The 16,050-nt window shown below is 40.7% G+C and overlaps 1 protein-coding gene across 1 annotated transcript; it reads left to right on the top strand.

Annotated features, from left to right (window-relative positions):
* The first annotated feature begins 1,789 nt into the window (after window positions 1-1,789).
* LOC139283086 (LIM domain and actin-binding protein 1-like) lies at window positions 1,790-15,514 on the top strand. Its single transcript, XM_070903034.1, has 10 exons — window positions 1,790-1,859; window positions 4,977-5,116; window positions 5,267-5,312; window positions 8,806-9,243; window positions 11,699-11,753; window positions 12,135-12,232; window positions 12,782-12,860; window positions 12,988-13,019; window positions 13,127-13,260; window positions 13,418-15,514. Exons 2-10 carry the CDS (start codon window positions 4,998-5,000, stop codon window positions 14,490-14,492), a joined length of 2,076 nt encoding a protein of 691 aa, XP_070759135.1. The 5' UTR covers window positions 1,790-1,859; window positions 4,977-4,997; the 3' UTR covers window positions 14,493-15,514.
* Window positions 15,515-16,050: the final 536 nt, after the last annotated feature.

The following is a 16,050-nucleotide window of genomic DNA, read 5'->3' as shown; positions in this document are numbered from 1 at the left end:
CTCATCCTTAACACTGTAATATGCTTCTTATTGTGTACTTGTATGCTGTAAGTAAGATTTAAAATGTGACTGTGTCCAAAAAACAACCCCCCATTCACTATTCTCCTCAGATTAAACACTCACTCTGTCTAGTAAGAAGTAAATTGAGATTTTTGACTGTTAAATCTTTTATGAGACTTGATATGATACTGTGAGCATTTCAACATAGACACACTCCATTGGTTTAAAATCGTTAGAATACTGTTGCTAGGCGACTGACAACAAAAATAAGAGTTGGCTCATTCCCTTTTCATAAATTGAGAATTTTGTTTTCTTTGCGTTTCAATATATTTTTATTTTTAAGCGAAAACTAAAATTGATTGATTGCTGGCCAGTGAGAGAGAGTAATGTAGAATTTTGATTTGGACATTTTTAGTCTATATATCCTATCTTTTATTTCCTATGCAAGTCAATTAAAGTCAATATCAGCTGATAAGTCTATATATATGTGGACACATTATATTTTATATATTATATATATAGTGTCAGTTTGAAAATAATGACAAATTAATATTAATAATATAAAAGTAAAAAGAAATATGTTTTCTCATTGTTGTTTTTTTTAAATGAACAACACCTTTACAGGTGACTAAATGGACCAAATATGCCCCCTTCTCTGAGTTTAGGTATGTAACTAAAGGTATTGTTTCATTGAAAATAGAAAATAGAATTAGAAAATTTTAGAAAAATTAGAAAAAAACATAGAAAATTGGACAGATGTGTTTTGCTTTGGTTGGCTGGGAGATAACAGTGAACCCTTGGACTCATGAAACTCTTTTCTTATACCACTGTCTCACTGACCTCACTTCTTGGCCACAGTAGAGTGATCAGTCTGTTTCACTGCAACAGGCCTGGGGCTAAAAGACACAATGCCTTGCTCAAGGACTCTTGAGCAGACTGGACACTTGCCAACACTGGAGCATCAAGCAAGGTCTTCGAATTAAAGCCATGACCTCCCTGCTCACTATTTCCGGCTGGGCTTATTTGGAAGGCAAATGTAATGCAAACCTCCCAACATGCACAGCAGCAAGCTCTTTCGATTCCCATTTACAATTAATAATGCAAGGTCTCACAAAGGTATGATTGTTTTGACATTTTCTTCTGCAGGCTAAAATGTAGCATGTGACACCTACATTGTCACCTTTGCTTTAAGCGCATGAAAATGCCCAAATAAGAGCTCCCTTTTTAATGTATGTCTGCTTATTTCTTTCTTCTCATTTTGCTTTTTGCAGTTTGAGCTGCATTTTGTGTATGAAAGGTGCTATATAAATAAAGCCTGTTTCATTGTTGATATTGATTATGATTATTATTGTTATTATATTTCATAAAGCTCCTCAAATCATTCTTTTAATTTAACCTAAATAAATAAGTGTTCAACCAAAATCTGTCATAGTCTACCTCACAGCATTGTCAGTCCCTGGGGAATCAATTGCTGCTCTGTCAACCCAACTGTAAGAAACCTGAGTTGTTCCGTACGTCTGCTTGCTTTCTTTCTTTCGTTTCCTTCTCCATGTTTCTCTTAGCTTGAAAAATGAGCGAGTATCTCTTGTGTGTCCTCAGGAATTTGTGGTGGGTGGTATGTTGGCGAACCACGCACACCCCCGCGTTCACACACTCACATAAATGTACCAGGTAGGGGTAATGCAATACCCAAGGTCATTGGTGTATGAAGTCACATGACCTAGCTCTTCCACTCCCATGACACCTTTGTGTTCACTCCACCTCTGTCGGTCCACACCGGGCGGTGACGCAGCGGCGGTAGCAAGTGTCAGGTGTCTCAAGGTTTCACTAAAGGAGTGACTCGACGGAAGTTCGCACAGGTAAGACAAAACTCAAAGCATAACATAAATAAATCTCGCCAGGACTCTTGTAAAAATACCAAAAGTAGCCTATGTACTTTGTAAAGCCTTTGAGTCTGTGAGTGTTTAGATTTAGGCGTTGATTTTTATAATTACGCACGTGCACGTACACGGTCTAGCTCTCAAAGAACTCACTGTCTTTCGAGATAATCGGTGCCAAACCAGTCCAGCTGCTGACTCTGTTGGGTTAGGTTGCCACTTTATACTTCTCGCTCTAAATATAACGTACATGTATCGAAATCATATATAAAAGTACATAAGTATGTTTACTGTATATGTAATTATAGTCTGACTTTTTACCAGAAGTCACAGACTCTATCACGCGCTTACAGTGTTAAACACCTGAAATTAAAATTCTTCAAATAACATGTTGGCCTCAGAGCAAGGCTGCCAATCTTCAACATAAGTCATGTCTGTGTATTACATCGCCTCAGTGCTGATTCTTCAGTTCAAACTCAATTATTTCCATATAAGCAACAGATTTTGTGCTGTGTTTTTAAAAATAATTGCGCCTTCAGTCAATCATGTGTTAAGCAATGCGGGCTCCTCCTTAACCTATGAGTCATACTGTATCTGACTGTGTTGTGGTTACTTGTTGTTCAGGAGAATGTGGCTTAAAATGAGGGTTAAAGGCCACTAACCACCTTTCACAAGTGATGGAGATGAAGCTAAATGCTGGTGTTTAGATTATCAGATTTCAAAAGCTCATATATCACAGATGCAGCCTGCAGTGGTTTCAAGGCTCCACCTGCAGTGCACCTCACCCCCTGCTGAAACACAGCCACCTTTGTAAAGGTTTTGTTTACATCCTGTTGGCTTTCTTACCTCTTATTAATTAAGATTTAGTAAGTAATACATAACATTGATGATATCATGCCAGGAGGCATGGAGCTGTCAAGAATGAAAGCAAAGGGCCCTTCAGTGCAATGTGAAGCTGATAGTGTGGCAATTTATAAAAGATTACATTCACAGGTTGTCAGACAAAAAACACTGTTGGCTATGATGTGATAATGAAGCGTAGAAGACCTTTACAGTTTTCTTTTTCTTTTGCTAATTAATGATACAGAAAACTGTATAGTTTTTATGTCTGACCTATGAGGAAGGGACATTAACAAAGGTCAGTTAAAACAATTATAGGTAAATGCAAATCTATCTATTACCTGTTGGACTTGAATGTGTTACTTACAAATAGTGGTTTATACAATTTTTGTTTTATGACATTCTTAAAAGTTAAAATGTTATAATATTAGCTTCTTATACAATACTGTGAAAACAGTTTCTTTACTCTCAGACTTCCAAACCAGGTAACACGAACATAAAGCATTACGATTGTTTCAGATACAGGAAAAGCGCGCTATGACCCCACCCTATTCTTTATTTAAATCAGCAACATTTCCTGCTGTGTATTGATTTTCAGACGACACCTCTGTTCAGCTCAGCTATTCTCTTTGTGCACTTATAGCAAGAAGAGCTTTAAGTTTGATTCTCAACACTTGTCGTTTTTGAGGGGAGTTCATATGCTCTCCCTGTTTTCTTCAGTTGCTCTGGCTTTCTTCAGCCGTTGAAGGATATGCAAAAGAGGTGGATTGGCAACTCTAAGCTCACCTGTGCTCACCCACCTGTGTTGTCCCTGTGACGGGCTGCTGCTGACCTGTCCAGGGTGTGTCCCTGCCTTTCATCCAGTGCATGCTGGAATATAGGCTCCAGCCCCCTGATAACCTGCAAAAGGACTAACCGGATATAAAGGAGACTAATGAGGATCATATTTTCAGCATAGCCATCAAGTTACAATATTTTTGTGCTTAAAACCAGGTATCCATTCAATAGCAACTATACACAGCACAACAGGCAACTAATCTAAAGACAAGGTAAACTAACTTGCACATCAGGCTTCAAAACCTGTAGAAACAGTAAACAACCCCAAGCGATTCAGATGTAAGAAACCTAATTAAAATAGTGGACTGTCCTTTATGTCATTGTGTTATTTCTAACTTGGGTGTTTCTTTTGTTAATGTTCACCTCTGCCCATCTCAAAACACAAACAATAGCCTGACAGCAAATTAAAGTAATTACATATAATTATCTACGATTACATATTGTTAATATGTTGTATATAAAATGACACATTGTATTGATCTAAACCAGTAATTCTGTAGGTAATACAACCAGAAGTGTATTTGCGTTTGACCGTGTTTGAGTGTTTCGAATCGGGCCTATGTTGAAATTCAGTTCAGTCCAAAGTCCTCACGCTGCTTGTCACTGGTGTCGCTTTGCATCCGAGTGGTGATGTAAGAGCTGCACCTCAGTGAGAAGTAACAGACAGTAAGAGAAGTGATTGTTGAGTCTATCAGCTGTGCACAGTGGTGATTTCAATACATGGTTATAACATACTGTCTGGCCTGACATTAGGATATCTCTCCAGACACTGAAGCTGTATCAGAGACTCGTCATCCGTCTGCAGCACTTATTTAAGTGTGGGTTTGTTCGAGTGAAGTTAAAGAAAGATTGGTCCTCTGTGAACGTTGCCCTTGGCAAGTTATCCTCTCGTAATGATAACATGCTCACTCTCAGGTTAGCTGTTTGAAGTTTCTATCTCGCAGTCAAGCGGCTCAAGATTGGAGTGCAAGTTTGGACGTGTTGACCTGTTTGTTTGCATGAATAACTGTATGAGCACATACTGTATATGTGTGAGCGCTCCTTGGTATGTATGTCAGGCAGTGTGGATGTGATCATGAGAGGTAAACTGATGGAGAGCATCTTGCAAATCAGTGATCTCACACAGCAGATAGTTTCCTCTGCATGCTCAAACCTGGACTCTGGCACCAACACTCCGAACAGTCTGTACATGTCAAGTTAGATTTTAGCCTTGTTTATCCATTTAAAACAAGGCTGTTTTGTTTATGTAAATCTTGTCTGATGGCGCCATGGAGCATCTCAATCGACTAAAACACACAACTTTTAGACGGTAGACTGGTGAACAAATGCAGACAAGAGGATGGAGTGGAGCAGTTTATTTTCTGGCTACAAGAAGCAATAATATTTCAGGACATTGAAATGGTGGTTGTGTTTGTATTTCAGGCATCCAGAAAGCTGCCAGAGATGGAAAGTGGTCCATTCAACCGACGGTCCTGGGCGACGCAGTCTGTGCGCGTCACTGCGAAGGAGCTGTCACTGAGCGGCCGAGGGAGAAACAATGCCATTGCCGAACGCTTCTCCAAGTCAGTAACACCTTACTTACTTACTACACCTTAAAACTATAAAGATTTTGAGTGCCTTGCTTCTTGAAAGAAGAAATGCCATGACACTTAGGGAAGTCTATATTTTTGTTTTTAGTCACCAGAGGTCAGTGTTGTCTCTGTCTCTCTCAGGTACCAGAGAGCTGCTGAGGAGTCAAGTGCAGAGAAGAAAAAAGGAGTAAGTATTTCTGAACAGGATGCCGGAGACATTTAATTTCAGTTTAGAGACATTACTTGGGTTTTATGAAATAGTAGTGTACAGCTGTTCCTGAATCTGATACATGAAAGAGAAGTGCAAGTTGAGGCTCCTCACATACATGTTATATTAAACAGTTCACAAGATGAATTGTTATTCACAGTCATAAATCTATGATACATCTTGTTTACAGCATTTTGATAAGCCTCGCCGAGCAGACTACATGATTAAATGAAGTGTGTTTACTGCGTGTCATGCTTGCTCAGTAGCTGCTGCTGGTGCTAAACTAATTATTGTGTGTTGAGATGAGGAGTGCACACACACACACACACACACACACACACATACACTCACCATGCCAACACACTGTCTGGGCCAAATGTCTTGTCTTAGCTGACCTCTCATTGGCCACTTGTTGCGATGGGCAGGCTATCAAACCCATAATCCTACTACAGTGTAATCCCCTCGCAATGCTCTCTGTGGTTCCAACTGTAGGTTAGCTGCTTTGTCAGTGTGAAAGACTGATAAACAAAGCAGGACTGAGATTAACTGAGTAACTGATCAGCTAATACCATGAGGAAATATAAGGTAATGTTGCTGTGGGTGTACTGTAGGAAATGTGGTGATTGTTTACCCGTGTGTGTGTATGTGTGTGTGTGTGTGTGTGTGTAAGCCAGCTGCTTTAAAAGCTTGTTAGCTTCTGTAGTCTTTGTTGAATGATCTGTCTGGTAATGACAATGACAGGAACATTGTTTTTCTATTCCTGTAGAAGTGTGATATGAATGCACTGCATGAGAAATCAACTTAACTTACTTACATGCGGTAAATTTCTGTCCACGAGTTCAGGTTGTCAGTTTCATTCTTTTTAAATTAATTTACATTTTAGTGTGATTCATCATAGTTTGTAATCATTTTCAGGAACCAATGGTATGTATGGATATGAGCTGATGCCACTATTACAGGGATACAGAAGTCTAGTTAAGATATTGGAGGATAACACTTGTGTCCTGATATGTCTCAGGCAAGTTTGAATGAGCAGCATAAAAGACCATCTGTCTGTGTGTGTGTGTGTGTGAGTGTGTGTGTGTGTGTGTGTGTGTGTGTGTGTGTGAGAGGGGGAGTTGGGGGAAGGGGGGACTTTTCTTACATGACAATGAAACATCCATTAAATGAATTACATAGATAAATGACAGAAAACTGTTAAAAATACCAAACATTTTTTGGTTACAGCTTCTCAAATGTGATGATCTACTGCATTTAATGTGATTGTAAGCTGATTAGTTTACTAGTAGAGTTTTTGGACATCACTTTGGGCTCTGGTAACTTGCAAAGGGCATCTGTGATTATTGTCATTTTTAGAGTAAATTACTGATTGAAATGTCATTAACATTGATACATGAAAAATAATTGTGATAAGTGTCAGAGAAATGTTTGTCCCCAGTGTTCACTTATATTTTCATTTTATTAAATTGGTGTTAGGGACAATTATCATCACAGAAGTTTTAAGAGCTGTCATCACTTTGGAGAAGTAATTTTTTTCATGGCGTGGGTTCCTCCAACCTTAGAATCTGCAAACAGGCTTGACGGTCTCAAAATTGGCCCTGGTGGTATCAGCTGGTGCAGCTGGTCTCAGAACCTGTTGGACCTCATGGACAGTGGAATTAATAACTGGGCTCAGTCTTCCAGCTCCCAGGATGTGAGTCAGTGCAGACGAGGTCTTCTACGGCCACATATTAAACCAGTGATTAAAAACCATGAGCTGGGGTTCGGTACAGTGGTCTGTCATTCCAGGATGTGGTTAGTTTGGTGTCCTCAGTAAGGAATAAACTCCCTATTTTAGTCAGTTTTATAGCATAACATGTTTAGCTTATATACTTTAGAAGCTCAAAAATCTATGGCCCCTGAGATAAATGGCAAGCGTTTTGCTTGATATTGTGTGTCTCTTCTGACGCTGCCCTGATCTGGACTCAAGTGAAACAACCTCAAGTAACTGAGCTCTGAGTAATGTTTAAATGTTTGTGTAAAAGTCTAATGTGACTCATTCCTGCTTTCATGTGATGATTTTTTTTAATGGTTCTTTTATTGTCCCGATGTTTTCCTTTCTTCTTGTCTTGTCTTGTATTCAGTTTTTTGTGCCATTTTGCCTCCTATAAAACCCTTTGTTCATTCTGTGAAGATAAGTGCCACATAGACACATTTTTAGTACTATTATCTTCAGAAATCATTTGTGAGTGGAAAAATGTCAAATTCGACACAGTGAACAAAGAGTTAACTTTTCCCTGAATGTATCATTTCCTGCTCTGGTTTCCTGGGTATTCTGAGTCTCTCTCTCTCTCTCTCTCTCGCTCCCATTCACTTTCCTGGTGGGTTGGACTTGCTGTTACGAGCAGATTTTGTCTAGCTGCTAACATCTGGGAGAGCTCTGCCTCTCGCTGTCTCTCAGCACACTGACCTTTAGAGAAGGACCAACCTCAGGACTCTCACTTTCCTTGCTGTCTGGTTGTCCACCTCGTTTGGCCACTCCAACGCATTCACAGAGGTTTCTTTTTATTTTTTATTTTCTTTTTGCTTAAAAAAACGGAAACAAACTTGTCACTGTCCAGTTCTTTCCGTTCACCCTGGACTTGCCTCACAAAGACAGCAATTGTGTGTCTGTTTTTTGTCCACTTTGGGAAGGGGTGGTTGTCCCTTTTTGTTCAGTTCTTTTATTCATATGTTCTTATTTCATCTTTCCTGTAGTCTTTTGGGGACTCATTGTGTGTTTTTGTTTGTTTGTCATCTCTAATGAAGTTGAAAATTAATTTGTAGTTTGTAGTGTTTAAATGTTTCTTCTGACCTGACATCAGCTGGGAAGCTTGCCTACAAAAGCTTTTGCAAGATTTATAAGCTGATTAGTTTACTTATATGAGGGTGATTTATTCACGTGTCCACTTCCTCTTTCTTCTACGTGTCGTTCCTCTTTTATAATTAAGGAAGTTCCCGGGGGTCACATGGCAGTAGTGAGCCTCCTGTTGTTCTGTTGTGCTGCTCGACATGTTTAGTTGACATGAATGGCTGAGTGGTGAACAGAGCCCTCCTCATTGGTTTTTGGGAAAGGTAAAGTTGTCGTGTTGAAAGGAAGGCAGCTGAAAAAAAAAATCTGCCTGCATGCTCAGCGCTGCTGTGTCTGTCTAGAGCCAAGCGTTGCCGTCAGCAGCCGCAGCAAAACATCTATTTCCTGGACCAGCCTTGAACAGCTGTTCACCTCATCTGTCAGTGAAGCCCAGTTCAGATTTCGGCATTTCCTTTATCCCATCGTGCTGAATTGGGGTTTAAGCTGTATGTTTAGTACTGTATATGCTTTGTTGCCAAATGGAAATACTTTTATAATTCAGCCAGAACACAGAAAGACACCAGCCTAAGAAGAAAAGATTTTATACTGTTGCACTTTAAGTTTGTTTAAACTGCTTTTAATCTCTTCCTCTCTTCCTCACAGACTTCTGAGAGTGCGGCACCCTCCCTGCGGTCAGCCAACCTGAGTGCTCTGAAGAAGCGCTGGGAGCAGGCAGGCAACCTTGGTCAGGACAAGCCTTCTTCCGTCCCACCTCCTAGCCAGTCCAGCTCTCGCTGCAGGCCTCCCGCTCTGTCCAGGCCCACTTCCATCACCGAGAACTGTCTTCCATTAAAGAGCCCCGACCTGCTGACCGCTCAGGGAGGTCAATTTACAGCCAGTCTACAGCCCTCAGCTGCTCCAAAGGAGTCCAAAGGTGACGAACAGAGAGGGATGGACAGGGATGAGCTGACACACAGTGAAAGACCTGAAAAGCTCAACGAGCAAGTTCCAACCAGCCCGTGTGCCTCCTATGAAAAACCCAGAGTGCCACTGAACAACCTGAAGATGAAGTTTGAGAGGGGAGAGGACACCGTGGGCAAGGTAGTTATAGACTGCTTCACTGGAGAAGAACACACACACAATACATTTGAGACACAATGTGATGAACACTTCAACAAGCACTGACAACCCCTCAATAAATTATTAATTACATTATTTAAGTACCTACAAACCTGGCAAAAAAGTTCTCAGTTTGTGCATACATCCAATATGAGTGCTTCAAGAATGAGGCTCTTCGTCTCTTCTTTATTGACAGCCGGCCGTGTTTCTCAGGCGTTAACTGTAACCATTTTACTGTACTGTTGTTGGTCGACCCCGTAAATCTTTTGAGAAAAGGGCAGAGTGTTTTTCACATGTGGCTAACTCTATGTTGCATAGCATGAAGCTGCTTATGCGACCATAATTCATTTGCATCTTTGAAGGAACTCTTAACCACGTCCAAGGCTTGTCGACTAAATATTCAGCCTTACAGCAAATCAAACTAACTGATACTGAACTAAACAGAACACAAACATTAGCAGTATTATTTCTATTGTGAATCTGGGACTGTGTAATTAGTTTAAACATGTAAAAGAGAGATAGGAAGTCACCTGTTACTGACCATAATGATAACTTTTCCATCCAACCATACTAACAGTGCAGAAATACTCAGTGCTAAGGATAGTTATGTGTCTTAAGATTTTCATATCCTTTTATTTCAGTTTATTTTCAGATGTGTTCTGTGTTCCCTGTATTTTCTCAAGTAGTCTTGTTCCACCTGGATTTTCTCCCCCACCCCTTTCTGTCCTTCCCTTTCACTCTCTCTGGGTGTCTCTCTCCCTCTGAGCCCAAAACAACAAGCCCTCCTCTCTTCACCTTCCATCGCCGAGGAATGCAGGAACATTCCTGACCTAGGGCTGTTTCATTCTTCAGAGGATCACCTCTGAGGAGCAGCTGTCTTTATCTCGCTTTCCGTTAGGCACAGTGTGAATTCTGGATTCCCAACAGTCCTCAGCTTCAGTTTGAGGTTTTGGTTTTTCCAGTTTTTATGTCATATTGTGAAGTTTAGTGTATGTGTAGCCGTCGTCACATAATCTGCAAGTGAAAAGGAACACAACCCTCTTGTGCCTTACATTTTACTTAACTTGCACTCTTGCCATGGAAGTTGTAGTCTTTTAGAAATTCTTAATAGTATGACTAACAGCATTACATCACCACGAGGAAAGAAGAAGTGTAAAAGTTATTGGTGAACATTTACAGGCTAGACCAGGAGCTTTGTGACTCTTAACTCTGTCAATACTGGCTGAAAAGAATATCTTCTTCTTCAGTGAACACAAGTACTCCAGGTTAATACACCCATGCCCTCATCTAACTGAAGCGTGAGTGTTTTATAATCCAGTTGTTGTTGGATTTATGTGGCTGAGGAAGATGGTGGCACAACAGGACTCCACAGTCCCAGTGCAGCAACCTGAAGAAATGGCTGTTTTAATTGGCAAAAGTTGTTTTCCACTTGTGTGTACAGAATAACTGCTGAGACAAACTGTCTGGTTTACTCATTAGTGTTGGTGACACGTGGGCATGCACACACACCCACACACACACACACACACGCACACACACAAAGCTCATTCTTTTAGTAAAGTGTAATGGAATAGCTCTCTGGACTGCAGGCCAAAGGCATATTGGTGGCTGTCCCTGCAGATACCTGTCATTTCTGTCTTTAGAGCAGTGTTGCTGAGATGTAGCCTATAGTTTGGTGACCTTATGACGCTGTGTCAAAGGCCGCTGCACATCTGACAAGAATAGTTCTGGACAAGACATGAAACATGGAGGATAATTTGGAAATCTGGGGTTTTATATTTTTATTATTTGAGAACACAATCACCTCATATCTTCTACCTATTTTACACTGAGGACTGTCTCCTATGTGTTATTTGTCTGTCTGACATCCATGTGTCATGCAGGCATAGGAAACAGGACAGGCAGTGCTTCACATACCGGCTGTGAAACTTCAGGAACTTACCAGTAATCTTTGTCTCAGAAATAATTTGAATTTCAGACTTTCTCTGGCCTTTAAACTACTTGACAGAGGCTAAAATAGTAGCCCATAGAATTAAATCACACACAAACTATTTGTTGTTATATGTTGTGTGTTATTTCTGCAAAACTCCATTCTGTACGTTTCTGGAGTAAGTAAACTTTGTTGACAATGCTATAATTACATTTTCTATGTAGGTCCACTTTATTACATCAAAACATCTCCTATGGCCTTCACATCACAGCAGTATGGTGATCTTTACAGTGATGTTCAAAGACTTTTCAATTACCTTTTCTGGCTAAAACATGTTCACAAAAAAACAAAGCATTTGTGTTTTATGATGAATGTAAGATTTATAGTAACATTTGTTTGGCTGAAAGACAGGAAGTCAGTAAAGATTTGTAGATAAACAAATGTAAGTTTATAGGACAAGTTTTGTAAACTGGACCTCTGAGTCCACCAATTGTTTTACTCTTACAGGGTGGCAGGACAACACTACGCAGCACTTCATCAGAAGACATGGACCAACATGGAGGTAAAGACAAACACACACACACACACACACACACACACACACACACACACACACACACACACACACACACACACACACACACACAAACACACACACACACAAACACGAATTTGAATAATTAAGTGAGGTTTTGTACATATCAGTGGAGGTGATACAATACACAGAATTAACCTAATCTTTACCATGAAACACATTTATTTCAAACCTTAGTGTTATGGATGTATGTAGGTGAGGACTGTTGTTTCAGGGAACACAGTAATTTGTGCCACAGCTGAATCATAAATAATACTTTTGAACTTGTGGTTTGAGTGAAATGCGTATGAGTTTACTGAAGAATCACCACAGTCAAAGCTTTAAGTGTGATTATCTGTTCTGCTTCAGGTCCGTCTGTGTCTGACAGAGTGTTGGAGTCGACATCCCTGAGGGAGAAGATGGCCAAGTTCCAGACTGCTGTTTCTAAACAAAGCACCACACGCTCTGTGAGTTCATGCAGTACAATCAATCTTTTTTACATGGAACTATTTATTGTATTGTATATTAAGAAATGGGAATGGGAATTAAAAAAAACTCCAGTAATCTATAATTGTTGTAAATAAATAGAAGTGATCATGTATGGGATTTAGTCATGTACGAACGATCACCACAGTGTTACCCAGATTACTAGAGTTTGCCCAGCCACATTTAGAAAATAACACTGTTTACACCTTTAGACTATTAAAAATTGTCAGTTCTCATGCAGCAGGTTTTAAGATGACTGAGCTCTGACCACATTTGTTAATAAGCCAAAAGTACATATATTTGCATATAGTATTAATGGAGGCAACATTGTGTATTGGTGAATGATGAGTCTTTCTCTGCAGATCAACCCACTAATGTTACTGTACATTGTTTGCTGTCTTCCGTTTTCTTTAATGTCTTCCTTCCTACCCGCACCAGAAACAGGGAAAATACATAACACTTTATTATGTAATAGCCAGTTTACACAAGTGTTTGTTTTCCTCTTTTCTTTGCCTTTGTGTTTCCTCTAGGGTCTGACTCCAGAGGTGCCTGCCCCAAAAACATCTGCACCAGTAAATCAGAAACACATTCCTGCACCTGACTGCAATGGTGAGTCTTAGTGAATACTCCAAGGACACATTCAAACGTTAATGTTATTGACACAGTGCTATTTGTAATGTAAAATGTGAAATCAAACAGAAGAGACTAACATGTTTGTGTGTTTTGTTTGTTTCAGGGGAGAGCAGCGAGCAACCCAAAGCACCCAGGGTGAGTCAGTCATCACAACAAGCAGGAGACATGCATTAATCATCAAAAGAAATCCAATTTCAACCCTCGTTGATTATGAATATATGTGGCTATTATTGTGTGTTTAGAAGTTCTGCCCGCCGGTGAAGGAGACGTGCATCGCTTGTCTAAAGACGGTGTACCCGCTGGAGAGACTGGTGGCTCTTCAGCATGTCTACCACAAGAGTTGCTTCCGCTGTGTTCACTGCAGTGCAAAGCTCAGGTTAGTCATGCATTGTCGCATTTTTCCTGAATTTTCTTTTATTTTTCATAATGTCTTTTGATATAAGCAATACCTTCAAATCACCTCTGGCTGTCTGTTCAATAACCACGAACAGGGAAATTTGCAAAATATTATCTTTGCTACTCTCCATTTCTAGTCTTGGGAACTATGCCTCTCTGCACGGTAACGTCTACTGCAAGCCCCATTTCAGCCAGCTGTTTAAAGCTAAAGGCAACTATGATGAGGGCTTTGGCCATCGGCCTCACAAGGAGCTTTGGGAGCCTCGAGCCGATGGAGAGGAAGGTGAGGAGGCGGTGAAGCCAAAAGAACAAGAGAGACCAGTAGAGGTGACGCGTCCAGCTGAGAGTATCTCAGACAACCAGCCAACCCTGACTGAGGAAACATCCCCTCAGGTTAAGGTTACAGACCTGACGGCCTTACTGGAGACACGTGTGCAGACACATGGCCTCTCCGGGGAGAAAGCCCAGTCTGCAGAGAGGCCAGCTGAGAAACGCCGGCTGAGGATCGCATGGCCTCCCCCAGCTGGTGAGGGCCACTCTGGGACAGCAGCACTTAGTCCAGTCACGGAGGGAGCTGCTTCAGGCCGACCCTGGAGATCTAAGTGGCCCCCGGAGGGAGAGGTGCCATCGTCCTTCCAAAGCTCAGATCGGGCTGAACTGAAGAGCCTGAGGAGGAGTTCTTCTCTGAAGGAGCGCAGTCGGCCTTTTACAATCGCAGCTAAACCCAGCCCGGCAACCGGTCTGGGACCCAGGGAACCTCGGCGCCCTCTCAAATCCCTGCTGGAATGGAGAGCATCATTCGAGGAACGAAACCCATCCGAAGAACCACCCAAGGAAAACAAGCCAGAGCGCCAGCAGGTGAAACAGCAGGAAAAGGAAGAGCAGACGATACCTCAAATACTAAGTGAAGACGCAGCAAGTGAGACCACCTCAGAGGAGACTCTGCCCAAGCAACTGGAAGAGAGAGACGAACAAGGACAGAGAGGGGAGGCAGCAGCAGACAAGATGGCGGCAGAAGAGAGCTCTGTTAGAAGCATCTCCCCGGATATCTCGCCGTCTCCTTCTCCACCTTTACAGCCAAAACAGAACCGCGCCTCCCAGGATGTGGGCTTCTGGGAGGAGGACAAAGAAGGAAGTGATGCCGAGGAGCTGAGTGCAGAGGATATCATCAAGAGAAACCGCTACTATGAGGAGGAGGAGGAGGACTCATAGGCACATCTCACTTCTTATTGGTTGTGTCCATCCACCATATAACAGTTTTATTTTCTCAGTTTTTAGGTAGATCACAAATATAGCTTTGCCAGATTTTATAGTGTGATAGGAGAGATGCAAACATGTGTAATAGATGTGCATTTATATTGCAAAAACTGCCTTTAATTGTTAAAGTACAAATGTTTGACTTTCCTTTTTTTATATTTTAATTATGTACTGTAAAAATATCTAATACAGCTTTTTATGACTCCTGATTATGCTGGAAGGTGGGACTCTATTAAATTGAATCATTACATCTCTGGACCTCATCTCGTGATAATTATATGCACCATCAGTGGCGTACTGTTTGCAGGTAATGTAAGACACTGTCAGTGTCTTACATGCCTTTGTGCTGTATCTCCTCTCATGGGACTTTTCTATAATGCCGCTATCAGAGGTCTTGTTATTCTTGGAAACCCCCCTCCTGTTAAAATACTATAGAGCCGACAATATGCAGTTTACTGCTTTAACTGTTGTTGAGCTTTTACTTTCTCCCACCGCCATCATAAGTAACTGAAGATCTTTAAATAGCCATACAGAAGAGTCAGTAAACCTTAATAACACTATCCTGCAGGGGGCGCTCTGGTATGGTAAAAAAAAAACAGCTAGAGCTATACAGAAAGGGCAAATTATAAAGGGAGTATCTCAATCATAGGTGTGTCTGTGTGACGAAGCCTTCATATGTTATCTACCACAATAAAAGGAGAAAATATAATGCATCAAGATTTCTACACGACAGTTATCCTCTCAGTCTAATAGCACAATATATATCATCTCTCTGGGCCTTCTGGATTTGTTTGTAACATTTCTGAATGTGATTCAGTTTACATGGTATGTATGTGTAACATTTTTTAAAATGTGCCGCGGAATTTATGTTTGCACTGCAGAATATTTTGTTATAATTTTGTGTATAATGACACATTGGGCATTACAGTCTTAACTGTTGTTGAATCACAATTAAAATATATTGATGATGAAATCCAGAGTTTGCTCGAAGCTGATGCGGCCTTTTTCATGATACACCCTCACTAGATATTAGACTTACTGTGCATTTGTTTTCTATCTTTGGTAAGGAACAGCAATTACCATGCAGAGAGGTAAACTAAACAGGTCATCATGGTCCATCTGGATTTATACTTGAATCCATTTTTTCACAGGAGAACATTGTTTTAAATGAAATCAGATTTCTTCATTCGCAGGCCAGTCAGAATATTATCTTTCTTAATTTATGTCTTGTTACGAGTGTCATTCATGCTGGCAGGGGCATTAATTTACATTTGAGAAGAGAGCCGTGGGGACAGTTAAGCCAAAGAAAAAGCTCATTATTAACTGGATGACGGATATTGGTTAAATAGATTCTTCTGATTTTCCAATATTCATGCTCTCTTCTTAAGGCAGCACAATTTTTTAGCTCTGTTCATATTATGCAGCTCTTACTGTTGAGTACCAATGTTGTAAATACTTAAATACAGTACATATTCTAATGATTTTAAGACATTCAAGACTTTGACACACAATG

Source organism: Enoplosus armatus, chromosome 3, assembly GCF_043641665.1.
Source record: "Enoplosus armatus isolate fEnoArm2 chromosome 3, fEnoArm2.hap1, whole genome shotgun sequence".
Classification (NCBI taxonomy): Eukaryota; Metazoa; Chordata; class Actinopteri; order Centrarchiformes; family Enoplosidae; genus Enoplosus; species Enoplosus armatus.
This window is presented reverse-complemented; position numbering and strand designations above follow the sequence as displayed.

Excerpts from the sequence above, each read along its gene's own strand:
- LOC139283086 (XM_070903034.1), top strand. The coding sequence starts at position 4,998 with ATGGAAAGTGGTCCATTCAACCGACGGTCCTGGGCGACGCAGTCTGTG. Across the intron at positions 5,117-5,266 it reads ATTGCCGAACGCTTCTCCAA|GTACCAGAGAGCTGCTGAGG; the intron begins GTCAGTAACACC and ends TGTCTCTCTCAG. Across the intron at positions 9,244-11,698 it reads GAGAGGACACCGTGGGCAAG|GGTGGCAGGACAACACTACG; the intron begins GTAGTTATAGAC and ends TTACTCTTACAG.